This window comes from Beta vulgaris, chromosome 1 (assembly GCF_026745355.1).
Source record: "Beta vulgaris subsp. vulgaris cultivar EL10 chromosome 1, EL10.2, whole genome shotgun sequence".
Taxonomy (NCBI): Eukaryota; Viridiplantae; Streptophyta; class Magnoliopsida; order Caryophyllales; family Amaranthaceae; genus Beta; species Beta vulgaris.
In genome coordinates, this window is record NC_079202.1 from 34,265,675 (window position 1) to 34,287,755 (window position 22,081).

General features: G+C 34.5%; 1 protein-coding gene across 3 annotated transcripts in view; it reads left to right on the forward strand.

Annotated features, from left to right (window-relative positions):
* The first annotated feature begins 406 nt into the window (after positions 1-406).
* Positions 407-22,081, forward strand: part of LOC104896285 (type IV inositol polyphosphate 5-phosphatase 3) — a 37,831-nt gene continuing 16,156 nt past the window's right edge. The window contains exons 1-3 of one of the 3 annotated variants that reach the window (XM_019249406.3): positions 407-573; positions 686-746; positions 17,676-17,744. In XM_019249406.3, the coding sequence (XP_019104951.2) occupies positions 17,733-17,744 (12 nt within the window). In that variant the 5' untranslated portion in view covers positions 407-573; positions 686-746; positions 17,676-17,732. Of the gene's footprint in view, positions 574-682; positions 747-17,675; positions 17,745-22,081 lie in introns of those variants that run through there. The other 2 variants (XM_010683015.4, XM_057393175.1) reach the window with 2 other exon arrangements.

Here is a 22,081-nt window from a genome sequence, read left to right on the forward strand (position 1 = left end):
CGTCCAAAAATTTAGTTTATAGTGGGTTAATTTTTTCAATAAAATTAATCCACTTAAAATCCCCATCTACCCCATTTTTCACTCTTCTCTATTTTTATATTTTATACTTTTTGTACATTTTAGGTCTTGCTTTCTACTTTTCATAATTCATCTCCTCTCTTTATTACTTTTTCACTTTCTTAAAATTTTAGTGATATATATTAAATAGAAACGAATGTAGTATAATGAGATTTCATAATTGAGAGTAAGACGGACTAATATTGTTAAGACGACCGACCTTAATGTGACACAAAATTTTACAATTATAGTGGTACGAGCACTATTACGTGGCGCGTGGAGGAGAACTTAAGTGCGACATAAAAGGTCGAGTTAAGCCCCCCAACCCCAAGTTCTTCTTCCTCATTTCCCCATCTAGTTTCCATTTTTATATCGTCAAAGTCAAAGTAGTGATAGTTCAGGAGCTTTCCTTCTTCAAAAATCTCACTTTTCTCACTAGTTAATGCCCATATAAGCTCAAGTTCATTTCAAGAATTACTACAACTTTCCAAATATATATATATACAAATTACAGAGGTGAGTAAATTAAACTCCTGAACTTTTGTTTTTGTATACAATTCTTATTATTAGAATTAAGTTCATGACATTTTATTTCCTAATATAGTAGTATATTTCCTTTAAAAAGCAGGATTTGAAAAGGTCAATACTTAATTGTTTCGCATCAAATTCAGATACTGACTGCACCACAGGTTTGGATTCCTGTCTCTCTCCCTATATATCTATTATATGCCATGAATTAGTAGTTTCTTTTTGTTTCCCTTACCCTTTTCTTTTTCTTGACTAAGTATGAAAATGGTACCCTTTTTAGATGTTCGATCATAGATTTTTATACTCTCGACTCTCAAGCATGGTTATTTCCTTGATATTTTACTATAGCTATGATATGTTTTTAATATTTAAGCTGGCTTCAATTTAAAACTATAAATTACACACTAAAGTAAAAAAGAACTATCTCCTAAAAGAAAGAAAAAAAGTAAAAAAGAACTAGCTAGCTTATGTATGCTAGGATTAAAGGATGTAATCCTAAATTTTTTATTGCATAGGTTGACAATCACAATATTAGTTTCGTTTATTTTAATTACTTCAAAAGGACTAAAAGTTGGAAATCTCAAAAGATCCACAAAACAAGAGAGATCAGATGCCTCGATCAGGATGGTCTTGAGTACGCCCCTCTTAAGAGAAAGTAGAGATGCGCGATTTAGGATTTTAAACAAGATACAAGTGCATGTGGTGTAGGTCTAATATTATAGTACTGTTGTTACATATTTGTACTTAATGAGTGGATTTGATATAACGTTTGTAATAGAAATAGAATGAACTTTGTTAGAAGTAATGAGCTTGATTAGCTAGGTCCAACTTAAAGCTTGTGAGTGAGGCACTTTACCAAACACAACTTGTATTTAAGTTATTTGGTTTAGTGGTTGCAAGATTAATAATAATTATGTCAATCAGATAATGTAGGAAATTAAAATGCATATTATTTAGATGGTGTTTGGTATGGTAAAATGTGATGTAGAAAACGGATTCAAAAAAGTGTTTTCGTTTTTAATTATTTGATATGAGTAACCAATACCATTTTCGGAGGGAAGCATAATCCTTCCCCCTATTTGTTACCTTTATTAAATTAGTGGAAACAAATTAGGTTTCATTCCTCAATTATAAACCTCTCAATTGTTTTCATTCTACTAGAACACCAAACAACTATTAAAGATAACAATTATTATTTTTATTTTCCCTCTTTATTATTCAAATCTTTTACATTTTGTTTACATTGATTATACCAAACGCCCCTTTAGAATTACCAATGTGTAATTCGACTCAAACCCAAATAAGAATCCGCCCTCAACCTGATTTCACCTCAATACAAGCTTTTAATTATAATTAAAACCTATAGTGCAATAGTCTTAGATGATCTTAGTTAAATCAAACTTCTGTTTTGTTTAAGGTATATACTTGTTGTAAATCTCACTAAAAACTAAAAAGTGTAGTTTGTCTTATCTGGAGTGATTTTGAGTTGCATTTGAAAACCGATGAAGCGGGTGGACATTAGGTTCATGCAGATTCCCAAGCAAAATATAAAATGGCTTACGTCACAACAATTAAAAATGAGTGGGATAGACTTTGGATAATGGATGATGGAGCAAGGAGCATATTTTCATATGCAGTGTTTTGTTGTTGAGATTCCTGTTTATAATTATCAAAAAGGACGACATGGAAAACAAAGGCAAGAAAAAGAAAACAAAAGTCCAAGTTTTCCTAGAAATTTCTGGATCTGTATGAATGTGACTACTTAAGAGAATGGGGCTTATCACTTATGTATAGCCTCATGTAGTACAACCTATGTGCCACATTATTCCTTCTAATTCCTGACTAACATTATTATTTTATTACCAATAGGCAATAGTTTAATTCATTTGTTCCTGCAACGTTTGAATACTACATAGTGATTTGTTTTCATACAACTAAGATTTTCATAACCCCAGTACTTGCAGAGACTTTTATAACTGGATTCTGTGCAAGACCTAACTTTTTCTATCTTATGTGTTCGCTAGTTGAAATTTAGCTAAATAACTACAGGTTTGTTTTCTTTTCATATGGATGATCGACTTCTTAATTCTAATATCTTTCATGTTAATACTTTGTTTTTTACATTGCGAAAATTTACATAGATTAAATAACGGTTTCACAACATATGAAACATAAAGCAAACAACCTTAAATGTGAGAATTCACTAGTTCTTACAATCCCTACTAAGGAAAAATAACTTGTTAATCCAATTCAAATGAAACTTGTCTTGGATGACTTTTGGTGGTTTGGTTAATGTGTCTTGTAGAAGAAGAACTAACATATGAGGGAGAGTCTATTGAGATGCTGAACCAGACAATCTTCAAAGTTACATTGCTGCATTTCATCTTGTTGAACCCTTTGTTCACAAGACGATAAATCTCAATTAGGTCTTTGAGCAAATATTTCTTCCCCGATTTCACTAATTGAACGACCAAAGAAGCCACATCCTTTTGTGATGTCTGACCCTTCTTCGAGGGTAGGTGGAGTTTCACCCCGCAAGGCTGAAACTCAAGATGCAAGGAGGTTGAAACTTGCCTCAAATCAAATTGGAGGGTCTCCCACAATATGCATTTTTTATGCGTGATGACGCCATCCAAAGTCATCACATGAACTTAAGGCGTATTATCTTGATTAAATTCGCCCATCCTGCGGATCTGAAGATCCGAACATGCAATCTTGAAATCAGAAGATCGAACCACAACAAACATATATAATTCCTTACCTCGAAGGAAAATTCCCTCTCATCTTAATTACACAACATTCGAACTCCTAAAGCAACTTGATTGAACCAAAGACTGACAAACTCTAGGAACCTCTTTATTATAGAATGGATTTCCTAGATCATCCCTCGTCGTAGGAAACCAAGATCCTTCTGCCTACCTATTACTACTAAATACCACCCGAGCACAACCATAAACAAAATGGAAAGGATAATTGAATCTCGACCTATTAGAACTTCCTTTGAACTCAACAAATTTTAGTGAAAACCTGCTGAAATATAATTTATTTTATAAGTTATATCTAACTCACCAAAACTTCTTGAAACTTATTCAAAATTAATAGAACTAAACTTGAATTTTTAAGCTGAAGAAAACGCAACCCAAATCTAAATGACTGAGGCTATTTGGCTAAATTGTGCTCTCTTCGTCCTTTACTTTATGCTGCATAGGGTTTGATACATTTTATTTATATTTGATGGAGTGGGAGTAGTAAAATAAATTTTTGTCTCATGAGATTAATAGAAACCTTTCGTGTATGTTGTGTAAGACTCGTCTCTCCTATCTCATGTTTACTAACTAAGACATGTATCTCATATTGATCAATACAGTTTGATTATGCACTATCCATATAATCTAATTTGACTATATTTTTCAGCTACTAAACGAATTTCAGTTTATGTGTTGTTGAATTTGCCTTAAGGTCTATTTTCACCATATCATTATTATATAACTTTTGTTAATAAATACTCTCTCCGTCCCTAAATAGAGTGTCTATTTTTTATTTATGTTTGTCTCAAATAGATTTTTCATTTCCTTATTTAGTATGGGTCCATCAATTTAAACATTATTTTGCTTTCAATTTTTATAATATCTCCACTTTTCCATATGGCCCATATTCTCTCTTTAACAAACAATTCATAAAAAGTGTACCAACTTTTATATTTAATTATGATTTAATACAATTAAGGTCCTACACATAATTTCTTCTTAATACTTATGTCCAAAAGAAATAGGCACTCTATTTAGGGACGGAGTGAGTAACTTATTACTTATATTAATAGCTAAATTATATCAATTAATATAGAATGGATTGAGTAAAATTTAGCCAAACAGTGATTTTCATCTGAACTCCCTTAGAGCATGCCCATTCATGGTTTTTTTGGGCATCAATTTGAGTCATGAACCTTGTTTAAATAAAATATGGGGTTGCATCCATGGTTTTTTGATGTTTGTATTTGGGTCATGCTATGACACAATTCATGGTTGGTCATCCTATGATCCAAACCATGGTTGGTCATCTTATGACCTAAGTCAACATTTACGGACATGTGGCAGTGCATCATAAAGGTTATTTTTTATGATTCATGTTTTGTAATATGAATAATTTAAAAAATACAAATTTTATAAATTAAAAATTTCACCATCTTTTTGAGATATATAAATAGACATTCATTTTGCTATATTTTGACACACTTCTGAAATTAATTATTTTCTCTTTACATTATACGCACATGAATAATTATTTTTGGAAGTTTTATTATTGAAGAAGTTTTTGAATCAAAACTAATTACTACCAAATGAAATTATTTAGGATCGTTAATATACAAAATAATTTATTTATAATCTTGCATGATATTTTAAATATCAAAAGGTATAAATATATGTATTGATGTAGGAGAGAGAAAATGTGATGAAGTATAATAAGAAGTGGGGTAAAGAAGGATGATGTTCTTTTTTTTTTGGGTCATGAGTGGGGTGCATTTATCAAAATGGGTCATACTTCATGACAAATTTTGCAAGATGAGAGAGAAAGTTGATGAGAGAGAGTGATGTCATTTTTTGGGGGGCATGAGTGGCCATGCTATTAGTTTCTCTTTTTTGCCTCACATTTCTTATTGATATGTATGTCTGCAAAAAACTATCGCATGTATAGTGAAAATTACTTCTCCCGTGCTTTATCTATTGCAACAATGGGATTGGACACAGTTATTAAGGAAATAAAAATAGCAAAGTAAAGCAAAGGTAATATTGTCAACTAATTAATTGGTGGGTAATTAATGATAGTTTTAATAAGGTAAAACAAGGGTAATAATTTCAACTAAAATTAATTTTTTAACAAAAACACATTATTACAATAGATATAAAACTATCATAAATAATCATTGTTACAATATACTTCCTCCGTTTAGAAATAGTTGCACCATTTCTATTTTGTGCACTATTCACATCTTACACTTAGATTGTCTTTGGTGATTTATATTTTAGGAAAAATATAGTCATGTGGGGTCTTGTTAGATTTGTCTCGATGTAAATTTTTTTAAAATAAACTTTTTATAATTTCTACTTATTGATAATTAAAGATATTAATGGTTGAAATCATACATCGGCATGCGTAAAAGTTAGAAATGGTGCAACTATTTCTAAACGGATGAAGTATAAAGAATAGAGGAAGTATAAGATACCATTACTTTATCCTCACATTCATTGTATTTGGTCTTAATTTAGTGTTTTATCAACTTCGTCCATCCAAACCTTAGTAAGATAACCAACTTACAATGAAGCAGACAATTGAGGATGGAAAGAGTATCTCTGACTTTTGAAATTAATGAGCTTATACATGTGTATGTGCTATAGCTATCTTGTGTTTAGAGTGTAGGAACTTAGATACATAATGCGAAAAATCAAGTATCAAATACTTGTACATCTATCCCAAGATCATTGCATAAATTAGTATGAATCAAACATTAGTATAGAATTATACCTTTGATGCGTATGTTCCTCTTTTCACCAAACTTCTAGTGGAGATCACCTTAGAACGTCAAGCGCCGTTCCTCTAATGTTGGTCCACGAACAACACTTGGATCACCACGTATGCTAGTACGGAAGAGAGAAAAGCACTCTCTTACTTTTGTGGTGAGGGCCGAAAATGAGTGTAAAAGACTAAGGGAAAAATCAGATTTTTCACTCTAGAAGTTGTAAAGTGTATGTACACCTTTGTAACCCCATATCAATATATAAGGTGGTTACAAAAGAGGTGTTTCATGAGGCTTTATTTTGCCTCATAATGTCATACATTATGAGCCTAATAAACTCATGAGTTACAACTCTTCCCATCCATCATCAAACCGCGCAACCCATTTCACAAATGGATTTGGATAAATATCCAAGTGTCATTACTTGTGTGACCTCATAGGACTCAATGATATTAGTAGTTGGCCCTAATCATATTAGTCCAACAAACCACAATTAGCTTCTAGCAAAACGTTGTGATCATCTAATATTATTGAATATATTATCTCCATAACTTATCATAATATTATTTAGTTTATTACACTTGATCGAGGACAAAATCCTTCATAGAGCGCCATTTACAATAATGTTTAATAAAAGATTATCTACCTCTCTACACTTGTAGACTTTTTCACCATCTTTTTCCAACATCTTACTAGTGACCTAAAAAAAACACCCTTCGTTTCCCAACTTATATAAAATAGAGTGTACCAAAATATATCAGAATAAATTTCTATTTATAAATCGATCTTGAAAAAAGAGAGATATTGGTAACTTTAATTTTTTTTTTTCCTTTGTATTTTTTAACATATAAACTATTCTAAAATGTTCAAAAATATTCTTTTTCCTCTTTCCTCTAGCTTGTGATAAATGTCAAATATTTATCGGCATTCGGCTGATGGATTGCTTTTTCATTGATAACCATAGTTTCAATTGTCCCGTGCCAATTTTTCATGATTACTTGTTGGACAATCTATTCATTTTTTCTTAATAAGTGAAAATTTGAAAAGAGTGGATCCACCAGTTTTTTTTTCTTAATGCCTATTAGTAGGTGCTCTTACAACGTACCATAGGTTAACAACGTACCATGCGAGGTCGTCGAGTTAGGACTTAGGAAGGATCAATCTATCTTTTGACAACATACAAGCCCCACCATGGGGGATATTGTCAATTTGTCAGAGATATTGATTCTTTTTAAGTCTATGATGAATCGATCATATGTAGAGATTGTTGACTAGGCTTCAATCTCTTGAACATTAAAAGGATATGGACAAAGAACATACGCTCTTAGTGTTATACGAAAAAGTGTTGATAACTTAGGGTGAGATGTTAAAATGGCATTTTACAAAAGTTTTGGTTCCAAAGCTAAGTCAAAGTGATACCGAAATAAAGTCATTTCTTATCAAAATACAACTTTGTGTACAAAGTAAGAGTTACATATATTACAATGACTCTATTTTGGTACTAAGTGACTCTATCTTGGTATCAATTTGACTTAACTTTGGTATCAAAAATTTTGTGAGATGTCAATGTGAGATGTCATTTTGACATCTCACTGTGAGACGCCAATTCAAGCTTGTGTTGTACATATGGAAGCGAGGGTGGATCTATGTGGGATCTTGCGTGGTACTTGCTTCCTAATATTTAAAATAGAAAAATTCAATTTAAAAACACGTTAAAAATCAAAATAACCAAGGCTGAAATCGTGTACATGGTATATGTTGTGTTACCATTCTCTTTGCATAAATTACAAAGGATGATCTATTTAGGAAAGAAAATTATTTTCGACTTTTCATAAATCATGATTTGGCGTTCTTATATGATATTTTTGTATGAGATTTTTGTACGAGATTTTGTGTTTTTATAATGCAGCAAGTTTATTTGCATATGTTAAATTACATTATTTAATTTTCTAATTAACTAGTTTTTGATTCCGTATGATGTATGAATTTTTTTTAACTACACTTTTATTACTCACATGGATTTGTAACCGTAATTTGAATTGGTTGTATATGATATTAATTATTTCTCATTCATTTTAATTCGTCTTTTGCCCGTATATATGCAAATCACTCATTAGTATTACTCCAAACACTATTAATTCACTCATTGATCACCCTACAAGTGAAAACAAATTATATTTGGATTCAATATACCTATTTCTAATACTTTTAAAATATATTTAAAAATGTCAAAATTCTGTCATATGTGATATATGACGCATTGACGTGTTTATCATGAGTTGTCCATCATTACTAACTCGAGGATCTCGCATGTAAACCATTATACTCACTTTGTTTTTTTTTAATCTACACAATTTATTTTTTGGACTATTTCTTTTTTATTAGTCTACTATTGCTTTTTCTATTTTTAGTAACATGTCCTATCTTTTTTTCCTCTTTTTCAACCTTCGTGATCCATTTTTTAATATTTCAACCTACTTTGTAGCTTATCTCTATCACTTTTCAGTTTCTTTTTCATACTTTTGTATTTCCTCATGAGTTTCTCTTTCATAAGTCGGGTTGGATGGCGCTTTGTTCGCTGGTGAATAAAGCTTGGAATGTGATATTTATTTAATCTTTGAAAGATCAAATAATTGTGCGAAAAACATGAGTAACAATGGAGTTATGGACTGATTTGATGAATATGGATAAGTCATTAAAGGATATACTTAGTTTTAATTTCCTATAAAGAATTTAATCATCAAGGAATTAAATTAAGAGTTTGAAAAACATAAATAATATAATTACCAACTTTCAGATTTGTTTGAATAAACAAAGTACTCAAATTAAGCTTGCGCAAGTGCCTAAGTCATACTCTTATTATATAACTCTTCACTAAACAGAAGATAAACATATATAAAAGAGTTCTAATGTGCTCAAAACAAGAAAAAACCTACTCAAAATATGATTGTAAAAACTTATGAGCCAAAACCTAAAGCAAAAAGATATGAAAAGTCCTAGTAGAACTCACCTAAGACATGAATCAAACGTTAACATCCACAACATACTATGCTTGATTTCCAAGGTTAGTCACCATGCCATCACCTTCGTAGTAACAAACGTAAGAACGAGTCATACATACTTTCTAGCTCCAAATGAGGTACTTTCATAGCAAAGACAAGCAATTGAGCATCATCTACTAGAGGTCAAAATGACTAAAAAGGCCCTCCAACACTAACCCTCGTTAACCTTTTTTTATGTAATGAAATTCTTATATTTTCTTTGTTATCGTTCTCTATACTATTTTTGTACATCCAAAATCTATTTTGTACCTCTATAAGATTTCTTTTGTACACCCAGATTTTATATTTACACATTCATAATTGTTTTGGTATTTTACATGCGTTACATCCATTAGTTTTTTTTAAGTTTTTGGTACATCTAAAATCTATTTTGTACATTCAAAAACTATATTTACACAACCATAATGATTTTTGCATATTACATGCCATATTTTATTATATTTTGCACATCCAAAATTTACTTTTTGTACGTCAATGATTTGTTTTGTACATTCAAAAACTATATTTGCACGTCAATAATGATTTTTGAAACTTACATCAATTAGTTTTTATGTACATTCAAAAAATATTTTTTGCACATCTATAATAGTGTTAATAAACATGCAACATATATATTTGTACATATAAAGATTTCAAAAAATAATTAAGGAAATTTTAAAAACAAAGAGCAAAAAACTGTAGTGACTATGGTTAAGTTGGGGGGCCATGCGAACGCTTCTCAATAGGGATTTGAGTACTTCATTAAGTTGCTTAAATGTTACGGTTTTTTCACCATATACCTCTGACAAATTATTTTTGCACCATATACCCTTTCAATTTTTGAATTTCATCACCACATACCCCCAACCTTTCAAAAGATACATCGACTTACCCTTTTGACTAAAGGTGTTAGACTTCCATTAGTCATTAACCCCTAATCCCCCTCTATCCTTAATTAAGTAACCTAAATATGTCCTAACCCTAATTCTAATCTAATACACTAACCCTAACCCTAACCACCCTTCTCCCACCCCTTAGCTTACCCCCACTGTCCCATCACCCCTAACCACCATCACCCCCTCACCAAGCCACTACCCTTCCCCCCCCCCCCCGACCCCCTCCCCTTCCCTGTTGTCGCCAACCCCCTCCCATTTTATCATACTCCTTTTATTTCTTTTTGCTCAATCTATTTCGGAATATCTCAATGCGCGAACTTTGATCTTAAATTCTAATTACTCCATCACAAGTTATTGGAATATGTTGTCTAATTTTAACATAAAATTAGATAAATCGAAACCTATATTCTCCTAAAAAGCTAGTCAATTACATCTCACTCTAACCGAATATTATCCCTAGGCATCTCACACTAATATAGTCATCCTTTCTTTTCTCGTTCCTTTGTTTCCTTTTATTCTCGAGCTACAACATATAATTTCAAAATATAACCTTACAATTTTACCGAATGGTTAAATTAGTTAATAAATGGATTAAATTAGTCACTAAATGGGTTAAAGAATGTGATTACAGAGCATGTTAAACTGATCACTAAAAAGATTAAACTAGTCACTGTATTAAGAAAGCTGACCTATTCTATTCTTAATATCGAGTTTGGGTCGTGTTAATTTTAAATTTAAAGAAAAAGGTCTCTTATAAGATTAACTATTACTCCATTTATGAACAAGCAACTATAATTATATTACATCTTGTTGGATTTGTGTCAATATGTACTTTAAAATATCATGAACTCCTAATCTCAACATATATGTATTCAAAATTAATGATTCACAATGTGCATCAAAAGTTATACAAAAGCAAATAGGAAAAATATTCTGAACATCGAAAATAAAATAATATGACATATAACTCAATTTTCCATAGAAAAAGTTGATTGCTAAAAGGTGTACTTTACTACTTTGTTCTTCTTATGAGCTATGAACCATGAATACTACATCGATTTTTTCACCAGGTACCTCTTAGGTTTCTTAATATTTACCTGGTACCCTCGCGTTTTCCAATATACACCAAGTATCCTTGAGGTTTGGTAAAAAATTTTGAAATGCCCATGTCGTTAAGTTTCCGTCACATTCTTAATTCACCACATACCCCTTAGGTTTGATAAATTTCCTAAAATTTCTAACAATAGCTTAATTAGTGATTTTTATTAGTTTTTTGTTTTTTCTTTTAACTTAATTAATATAATGAGTGGTTTTTATTAGTTCCTTAAATGTCATCATCATGTTACTCGTCGGAACAGGAGGCCAAATGTAGGTGTCTACACCACACACACCTCACCTTAAACAACACTACACTTTGAGTCTATCCTACACCACACACACCTCACCTTAACAACCAATCCACCATACCCACCTGAACTTCCCATCCCCTCTGCATCCAAATCCACACGCACCTCACTTTAACCATAAATCCCCACCTGAACTTCCCAACCCACCACCACCTCCCCTCCCCCACTCCCACCACCGCAGCCCCCCTCACCCCTCCCCCACCGCCCCACAACGCGCACACAAAAAATTCACTCTCTCACTCTTCTCTCTCTCATCTCATACACTATCATTCAAATTTACAATCACTTGTAAATTGCGTATTAGTCATTACATAACTTCATCATCTCTTACAAAATTTCCCCGATTAAACTTTCACATTCATCAGATCTGTTTTAGGGTTTTAGCGTTACTTTTAATTTTTTTATTTACCCTTTTTTGTTAAATTCGAATCAAAGGTTTTTACGATCTTAAATTAATTTGATGATTTGGTTGGTGATTGTGAAATCGTAGGGTTCTAGGTTACACATATTTAATTTTGGGGAAATGCATGGTGGCTCAATTTGAAGCGATATTGGAATGACTAGAGAAGGAGATGGGATACAACCTGTAGGCCCATACACTGGTACAAGTAGGGCCGGGTGGGCCCATCGGTTGATGCAATTAGGAGGGTTTTAAAGGGGAGTAAACGATGCATGTTGGTGATTTTCGGGGATGGCGGTGGTTTTCAGGGGGGTGGGGTGGGGTGTATGGTGGTTTTCGAGAGCAGTGGATGTGGGTGGGATGGGTTTCAGGGGGTAGGGTGGTGGGTATGGTGGTTTTCGGGAGCATGTGAGGTGGTAGGGATTTGTTTAAGGAGGTGGGTCGGTGGTTTGGGGGCTGGGGAGGTGGATCGGTGGTTTTGTGGGGGGGGGGGAGGTTGGATGATGATCGGTGGAGGTTTAAAGTAATTAGTAGGGATGATTAAAGTTTAACTAGAGTTAATTACGATTAATTAGAGTTAATTTGGGTTAATATGAATGATTTGGACGGAAACCTAACGAAGTTGATGGAAACTTAATGGCAGGGGCATTTTAGGAATTTTTACCAAACCTCAAGGGTACCTAGTATTTGAAACATTTTGATAGTCATGTGAAATCTTGTCAGATTCATCTCGACATATACTTTAAAATTTCAACTTTGTAAAATACTTCCTCCGTTTCTTTTTAAGTGACACATTTGCATAGTGTTTACTATTCACAATTGAAACTTTAATTAGCTTTGGTGATTTACATTTTAGGAAAAACATAGTCATGTGGGATCTTGTTAGATTCGTCTAAATGTGAATTTTTTTAATATCAACTTTTTATAATTTTTACTTATCAATAATTGAAAACATTAATGGTTAAAATAATGCATTGGCAAACGTGAAAACAAGAAATGACTCACTTAAAAAGAAACGGATGAAGTATTTACTTATAATTAGAATCGGAGAAACATAACGTTTCAAGTAACACAAAACGGTAAAACTATTACTCCCTCCGTCTTTTTTTATTTGCTACAAGCACTTTTTCACAAAGACCAAGGAGGGAGTGGGGACCATTGACATAAATGGAATTAACAAAAAAGCAAATAGGTAAATTGTGGGACCTATGTATTATATATGGAAACATTTACAAAATCAAGAAGGGAGTGATGGCAAAATTGTAAATAAAGTGTGGGACCTATGTACTATATATGGAAATATTTGCAAATGTAGCAAATAAATTGAAACACCCCTAAATGACAAAATGTAGCAAATAAAAAAAGACGGAGGGAGTACTTAGTTACCTTTCATACCCGTTTCGATTGTGCATGTTCATATTTTCGTATCCGGTTTTTTGCAACCTAGCTTAGCTTATGAGTTATGAATCTTATGAGTATATATGAGCTAGAGTTGCATTTTTTTGTTGAGTCGTAATTTCGTAAAGGTGGATACAAAGAATTTTGAAGGTAAAATAAATGGGCTTATTGATAGAGATAAAGGGAATTACTCATGAAATTCGGATACGGACATGCGTTCAAACCGTGAAGCTTTTTGATGTTGCATGCGTAGATATTAGATAATCTCATCCTCTTAAATCTTAAAGCCAATGGCCAGTTGGCCACTGCTGTATAGTCTATAGTGTATACACATTTCCACTTGGATTTGCAAAGTCAAAAACAAAATAAGATACAAGCAGTTTGCAATAACGCTAATGGGTCCCACACTCTTTTAGTGCCGCGTGGACCCAAACATAATGAACTAAATTACTAAACCCCGTTGTGCTTCTTTGTGTGGTCATACGTCAACTGTAACCACTCAACAACAGTGTTAAAATCATCATAGTTATAATCTAGATTATCCTCTGCATAAAAAAAAAAGGGTAAATTATCCTAAGTCAGAGTTGCTGATTTCTGATTAGTGCGTTATTTTATTTTGTAAGTGGATTAGTGGGTTATTTAATAACTCACTAATCACTCGGACTCCTATCTTCTTGCATGAGTTAGTCTAATTGTCCGGATTAAAATTGATTTATGTTGATATGAAACTTTTATTAATTAGGAGTAAAACTTTTTTTTAATTAAATGGATATTGATTTTTGTCAATTATATAAAACTTATATTACTAAACCTATTATGTTTAGGAAAATTTTCAAGAATAAGACTTTTGCTTAATTTGGAATAAATAAATCTCGTGAGAGTCTTGGTTTTTAATAGGCTTAGGTCACTAGTAACCTGAACAATTAGTAATTTTTGTAATTTTTTTATATTTTTCCTTAAACTTCTCTCTCCTTCAAAACCTGCTTTCTACTATTTTCTCTCCTCCCCACCAATCACTACCACTGCCCCCACCCTAGCTCCACTACCCCCACCTAAAACCGATCCAAAAATCTACACTACCATCCAATAACACAAAAATTTCGTCGAAAATACTCAGGCCCACTGCCACCCAGCATTTCCACCTCCACCACCATTGTCAAGTAAACCAGATAAAGAAGAACAAATATGACAACATTACAAGTTTCACCATTGTTGGAACCCCCATTTCTTTCATCCCATTTGTCACGTTTCTCTCATGTTCTTCGCTTTCGCTCGCATTTTCTCTCTCTCCTCTTTTACCCTCAATTCTTGCTTTTCACGTTACGCAAATTATCCATAAATCGAAGCACTAATACACAATAAAGAACCCCAATTCGGTGGAAATTCTTGCCTTGATGAAAATCCCAGTTTCTCAAATTTCAATTTTAAGCATCAAGTTTCTGATTATGCGCATGAGATCAACTTGGAAGTAGTGGCGGCAGGTAGGAGAGTGTTTTGAGAATCGAGGTGAGAGAAAATGATGAGGGGAAGAAAAGGGAGGGTAAGTTGGCGATAGTGGTGTTTTTGGTGGGAATTTATGTAAAAATTTCAAACAAATATTGGAGAAAATTTGTTCATCTGGTTGGTCGGGTTGGTGGTCGTGAAGCAGGAGAAGTCGCTATATTGTGGTTGCAAGCAGAGGGAGTTGGGGAAGGTGTTCGCGGGGGTGGGGGTGATTGCACGAAGAGGAGGGCGAGGAATGGGCATTTGTAAGGGTGGGGCGGGGGAGGGGGTGTTGGCGGGGATGGGGGAGAGGGTGGGAACTGAGTAAGGGGAGGGACGTCTGCACTTTGCAGGGGGTGAGGCGGAGGTGTGGATTGGGAGGAGTTTTGGTAGAGGTGGGCATGGGTCAGGCCAGCACGCGGGATGGCCCGGTCCGGCACTGTTCGTGCTCAGCTCGGTCATAACCCATTCACGGCTCGACATGACCCGTTGTCCTCCATGGGTCGTGGGTTGTGGGCCTGCCACAACCAAGAAATTTTATTTCAAGACCGACCCAACACAAGCCCGCCTATATGGAGGGACGCCTCTCTTTGCTTTTTAGTCTAAAAATGTCAAGAATCTTAAAAAAAACAATGTAAAAAATGGCCAGGCCCGTAGGAGGCACGAGCCTGACCAGCAGACCCGTGAGCCTGGGCCGGACTGGGTACAAAATTTGGAAATTTCAGGCCTTTCATGGCATGGCTCGCCGTTTCCCTAAGCACGCAGGCTGATCCCGTAACAAGCGTGGCCCGACCCATGCCCGGGTCTGGTTTTGGGTGGAAAGTTCAAAGGGAAAGGCTACATTGGTTTATTTTATTTTATTTATATTGTTTAGAATTTATATGGAATGAAAATGACTATCTAAACCAATCAACATAAGACACATGGAGAGGTGACCAATAATAACAGGCTGTTTAACTCTTGAACCCATTAAAAGATATTTGCTTATTCCAAATTAATCCAAAGTTTGACTTATTTTGAATAGACCGTCAAAGATTGGCTTATTCTTGATAATTATTCCTTATGTTTAAATGTTTTGAAATAAATATGGCATTGAAACATATATGGTAATAGTAGTGCATTTATTTTGTGCATAAGAATAACACTATGGAAGAAAATCACCTTGAAAAGTTAAAAGTAAGAAAAATTGACAATGTAAATGTCAAGTTTCATGATTCTTCATCGAAAGTATGCGTTTGAAGTTTGAGAATAAGGATATGTGCCTTGTAATAGGCATTTGGATGGAGGTCTTGTCCAAGGGTAACTTAGAGGATTTGTCTTCTTACCTTTTTTTTTTCTTCAAAATTCTCTCTTTTCCTTGCCAAATGCTATAGATTTTTGAATAAGGATCTTGCTATTTAGCGCCTGTATTTTTTATTTACCTTTTACCTCAAAAGTATGAAATTTTAGATTTTTTTTAACAGTATTCTTACCATTTTTCCGTTTAACCGACCATTTTTTCCCGCTTCTATTATAGTGACACAAAATAATTTGGTTCCACCTTTGGAGAAACCAAAACTGTTCACGTTTCCACCATACATGTTGGAACGAACTGAAAAAATGGTCGGTTCCACCATTGTGGAAACAAAAATTTCGATTCGATTTCATGTGAACTGTGAATTTTTTTGGGAGTGTAGTATGAGAAGGAAGAAGAAGAAAGGAAGGGGGGTTGGTGTTGAGCTTCAAAGAAGGGCAAGGAAGGAGGAAGGAGGAAGGAGAAGGAGCGAGGAGGAAGAAGAAAAAGAGGGGATGTGGATGGGGGAGGGGGGGTTTGGGACGTTGTTGCAGGGTGGGTGACTAGGGCTTTACGGACTACATGCATCAAGCATTTGGAGTGGGGGGGGGGAGAGGGTGGGGGTTGTTATATATGCAGCAGGTGTTGGGAAGCAGACGGTGTGGAGGGATGTGCTGTGCAGAGGCAATGGGGTGGGTATGGGGATGGATGTGGGGAGGTTGGAGCTGGGGTGGTTGTGGCAATGGTGGTTGGGGATGGTTATGATAGGTTAAAAAAGAGGAAGGAGAAGTAGAGGAGGGAGAAGGAAAAAATATGTATATATAGGTAGTATACGGTAAATACAGACGGCAAATATCGTGAATGTTGTATAATCATTGTACCCTCCCTACCTTTACCTTCCCTTCCCTAAACTATCGTCCTATGGTTGTACATTAATTTTTTTTTAAAAGTTACTAATCATTAAATATTAATTTGAGGTGTCATATTAGAAAGACAAGATTAATACTTCCTCCACTCTGTTTTAAATGAAACGTTTGTTTTTTCACGCAATCCAACATGTTTTTTTAATCATTAATATCTTTAATTATACACACGTAAAAAGTATAAAAAAAATTATAATTTATATGCATCGAGACGAATCTAACAAGATCCCACTTGATTATGTTTTTCTTTATATAATCACCCAATGTTTCATTTAAAAAAAAAAAAGAAAAGAAAGAATGTGTTTATTACAATGTTGAAATTAATATTTGAAAGGCAGTAAAAATTGACCTTGGGTAATTTTTTTTATAAGAATCACACCCATACAAACTCATATAGGAAGATTGATGTCAACACGTTCTGATCTACCGTCTTCACCAACACACTTGCAGACTTGCTACTCCAGAATTTATGGATAGAAAAAGGTTTTAATTTTGTTTTGGTTTAGGGTCATACTTAGGCTATGTCTCATCTGGTTTCGTACACGGCGATGTTTAGAGTGATTTCCGTTATAATTTAATCTATATATTGTCAATTAGTTTGTCAAGTAAAACCAATCAATTTTGATTGTTTTAGTTATCTGGTTTGGTTGGTTCGATTGCTATATTTACCTTTGCTACAAGCAAGTGATATAGTTCACTTTATTGTCAATTAATTTTCATGATCTAGCAATAACTTGTATTGCATTATTTTCTATACAGGTTGCATATTTGATACGGTGAGATCAACTTTAAGTCTGAATTATAATTACCTCATTCATGATAATTCAGGTACGGATCTTCCATTTTAAATGGTGTAACCTAATAGTATTGACATCACCTCTAGATACTCGGTTACATTTCAAGCTTAAGCTAAGCCTCAACTCAAGTAAAATGGTAAATAAGTTTGGTTTGATGGATGAGCCTTGCAACTTCAGTTGTATCTTGAAGATTGAAGCAACAATTCTAATTAGATATCAAAACGTACACGAAAAGCTAAGAGTTCAATACCTCTCAAAAACTAAAAAATAAAGCTAAGAGTTCAATATGTACGAATCCAAACAATATATATATAGCCCAACTACCAAGTACGTATATCTTCAATTTACAAGGAAAACAACCAACAACTAAGTATATATATATATATATATATATTTTAAACAGAAAACAACCACTAGGGAGGATCCCAGGAAATGGGCCACCCTAAAGCATCCATTCGGATGATTACAGAGAAATTGTTATCAGGAGAATCGAACCAATAAGTTAAATTAGAACAATCATGACCACGGTGAGCCATCCAATCTGCTGCAGCATTCCCTTCCCGAACTCCATGGTTGATACTAACCTCCGCAAAACTCTTCAGATCTTCCCCTGCATCCAAAATAAGAGAATGAATAGACCACGAAATTTTCCAAATACGCTTAATAGCTTGAATAACACTAAGGTTATCCCCCTTCAAGCACTAACTTATCAATCCCCAACATTTTAGCACCAATTATGCCTTCTCTGAGAGCCCAAGCTTCAGCCACCAAAATAGACGAATCATCTGTTATGGATCTAGCACCACAGAGCTTGATATCTCCTACCTCATTTCTAATAACAAACCCTAATGCAGCCGAACCATCATTTAATTTCGACCCATCAAAATTGAGCTTAAAAAAACCCACCGGGGGGGCAACCCAACTGATATTCAACCTCGAGAGCTTAGGAGGCCTAAGCTGCAAACTACTACGATGATGCGAAGGATCAACCACTAAAGGGTCCTCCGCACACCGATCCACAAAGTTTTTAATCATCCAACAAACACTAACAATAGATAAAGCATCATCTCTAAAGGAGATACCATTCCTCGCATACCAAACGAACCACCAAGTTGTAGCTATTTTCGCTATCTCACTCAACGTCCTGCTTTTATTTAAAGCACAAAGCCAATCAATAAAAACAAGGCCCTCTGGATTGCAAGGGAGAGAAGGCCACCCAAACCTAGTCCCTAACATATCGAAAACATCGATACAAAAGGGGCATTCCACAAAAAGATGAAGAAGATCTTCCGAAGGATGATTACAAAATACACATTCAAGCGGAAGGAAAACATGACTCACCTCTAGCCTCTTTTTTGTTGGAAGCCCATTATTACAAATTTTCCAAAGAAAAAACTTAATTTTAGGAGGAACCTGGAGGCTCCAAATCCACAAGAAAGAAACATTATGAGAAGGACCAACCTCAGGCCCTGAACCTTGGAGCAACTACACACCCGATTTAACAGAATAGCACCCATCGGGCGAAAGAGCCCACACACTTATCCTCCAAAGGATGCCTAGGAATAAAAATGTTACAAATTGCCAAACAAACCTCCGCCGAGACCAACTCCCTCAGTCTCGAAACATCCCACTGGAAATCCTGAGTGATAAAGTGCTCTACAACCAGAGACTCTGAACCCCTGAGAACCGGACATACTGAACATATTGGATACTGAAACACCCAATTGTCGTACCAAAAGGAGATCTTATCCCCCCCACCCACTACCCAACGCAGACCATTCTTAAACTTTTTCCTCAAAGACATGAGGTTGCGCCACTGCCACGAAGCATTAGCTTTAACCCTATAATCAAACAGGCCAGCATTCTTCATATACTTTTTAACCACCAAATTAACCCATAAGTTACCAGGACATACTAAAATTTTCCAAAGTAATTTAAACTGCAGGGCCATGTTCATTACTCTGGCCTTTCTCAACCCAAGACCCCCATTCTTCTTTGGTCTGCAGATCCTATCCCAACCGATAAGGTTAGGAGATTTAGACACTGAAGATTTATTCCAGAAAAAATTACGGTAACTTTTATCCAGAGTCTCCACTATATGAGATGGCAATAAAAAACACTGCATCTGATAGTTAGCCTTAGTTGCTAGGTTAGATTGAATAAGAATCGTGCGGCCGGCTTGAGATAAAGAATTGGCTTTCCACTTGGAGAGCTGAACTTGGACCTTTTCCTGAATATCCCCAAAAGTGTTATTTGTAACCTTACTATCAATAATGGGACAACCCAAATATTTACCCAAAGATCGAGCTTCACCCATACGAAGAATAGAAGCAAAGGAAGCTGCAAGATTAGGCTCAGTATTGGGAGAACACTGATAAGCTGACTTATTATAATTAACTAACTGACCAGACATTCTACAGTAACTATCCAGGATTCCCTTGATTTCATTACAACTATCAATAGAAGCTTTTGCAAAAATCATAGTGTCATCTGCAAACGTTAGAAAAGGAATTTTAACACGAGAGTGACCCAAAGAGACACCTACTAGTTTAGCCCCCTCTCTGCTAGCTGAGTGAAGTTGCCTCGCAAGAATTTCTGGACACAGAATAAAGATATAAGGAGAAAGCGGGTCCCCCTGACGGATCCCCCTAGAAGGATAGAACACATCTCCAGGGATCCCATTAACAAGAACAGAGAATGAAACTGAGGAAATACATTCCTTCATCCAGCCAACCCATCGGTCACAAAAACCTAATTTCTTAAACACTGCAAAGATAAAGCTCCATTCTAGTCGATCATAAGCTTTTTCCATATCTAATTTAATAGCTAACCACCCTTGTTTCCCTGATTTCTTCTTAAAAGAATGAAACACTTCATGATCTAGTAATACATTATCTTGAATAAGTCTTTCAGGGACAAAAGCACCCTGCATAGGATGAATAATTTTTCCTAATACATTTTTCAACCTCGAAGCCATAATCTTAGCAATAACTTTGTAGATTGTAGAACAAAGACTTATAGGACGAAACTGATTCGGATTGGAAGGAGCTTCCACTTTAGGGATTAAAGTAATAAAGGTGTGATTGACTTCTTTTAAAAGCTTCCCTGAAAAGAAAAAAGCTCTTACTGCATTACAGACCGAATTACCTACTAGAGACCAATACTTTTGGAAAAAATATGGCGGGAAACCATCTGGGCCCGGGGCTTTGTCAGGAGCTAACTCAAAAACAACGATTTTTATTTCGTCGACACTAATCTCAGAACAAAGATTCAGATTATCCTCCTCTGAGATGATAGCCTCTAACAGAGAGAAGTCTATATTTGCATCAAAATCACACTCTTGATTAGACGTAAACCGTTGTACAAAAGCATTTGTAAAACAATTTTCAAGTTGCTTTGGATCCGATAAAGAAACACCATTATCATCCTCAATGGAAGATATTATATTTCGATTTCTTCTAATTGACGCACAAGCATGATAATACTTAGTATTTGAATCACTAAGCTTGAGATGATTTGATTTTGCTTTAGTCTTCCAATATAATTCTTGGAACTCTAACAGCCTAACCTGTTTCAAAAGAAACTTATTTAATTTGGCAGCAAGATAAGGACAATTGGGATTTACCACAAGGTTTTCTTGAATACACTTTAGCTTAGATTCAACCGTTTTTAATTGACGGAGTATATTACCAAATCTGGTCGAAGACCAATTCTTTGCTTTTTCTTTTAACGACTTACATTTTTTCGTGAAACAGAACATATATGAGCCGTTAGATCTCGTTGACCAAGCCTTTTTAATAATTACTTCAAAATCTTTTCGAGTAGTTCAAGCTTTATCAAATCTAAAAGGGGGAGATTTCCTACCTTGGAGTATATCTAACTTAACAGATACTTGGCAATGATCTGAGGATGTAAACACATGATGTTGTACTTTCACATTAGGGAATAAATTTAAAAAATCTAAATTAGCTACTCCTTTATCTAACCTTTCCATAATATTACCAGGCCCACACCTTTTTTTTTTTCCAGGTGAAGCCTTGGCCAAAATATGGTAATTCAATACATTCCACTTCCGAAAAGAGTCTATTCATATAATTCAATCTTGCAAATGAAAAGTTCGCACCTCCTACTTTATCACTACTAGAACTTAATTCATTGAAGTCACCTAATACTATATAAGGCCCTGTTATTCGCAGAATAGTACTAATTAACTCTTCCCAAAATTGTAATTTGAGATTTTTATTTGGAGGAGCATAAATAAAGATAAGCTTAAAAGAAATATTCATTGCCAACACATTTATATTACAAACCATAAACCGGTCAAACTTAGCATCAATAGTAAATAGAAATGGATGACTAGGAACATCC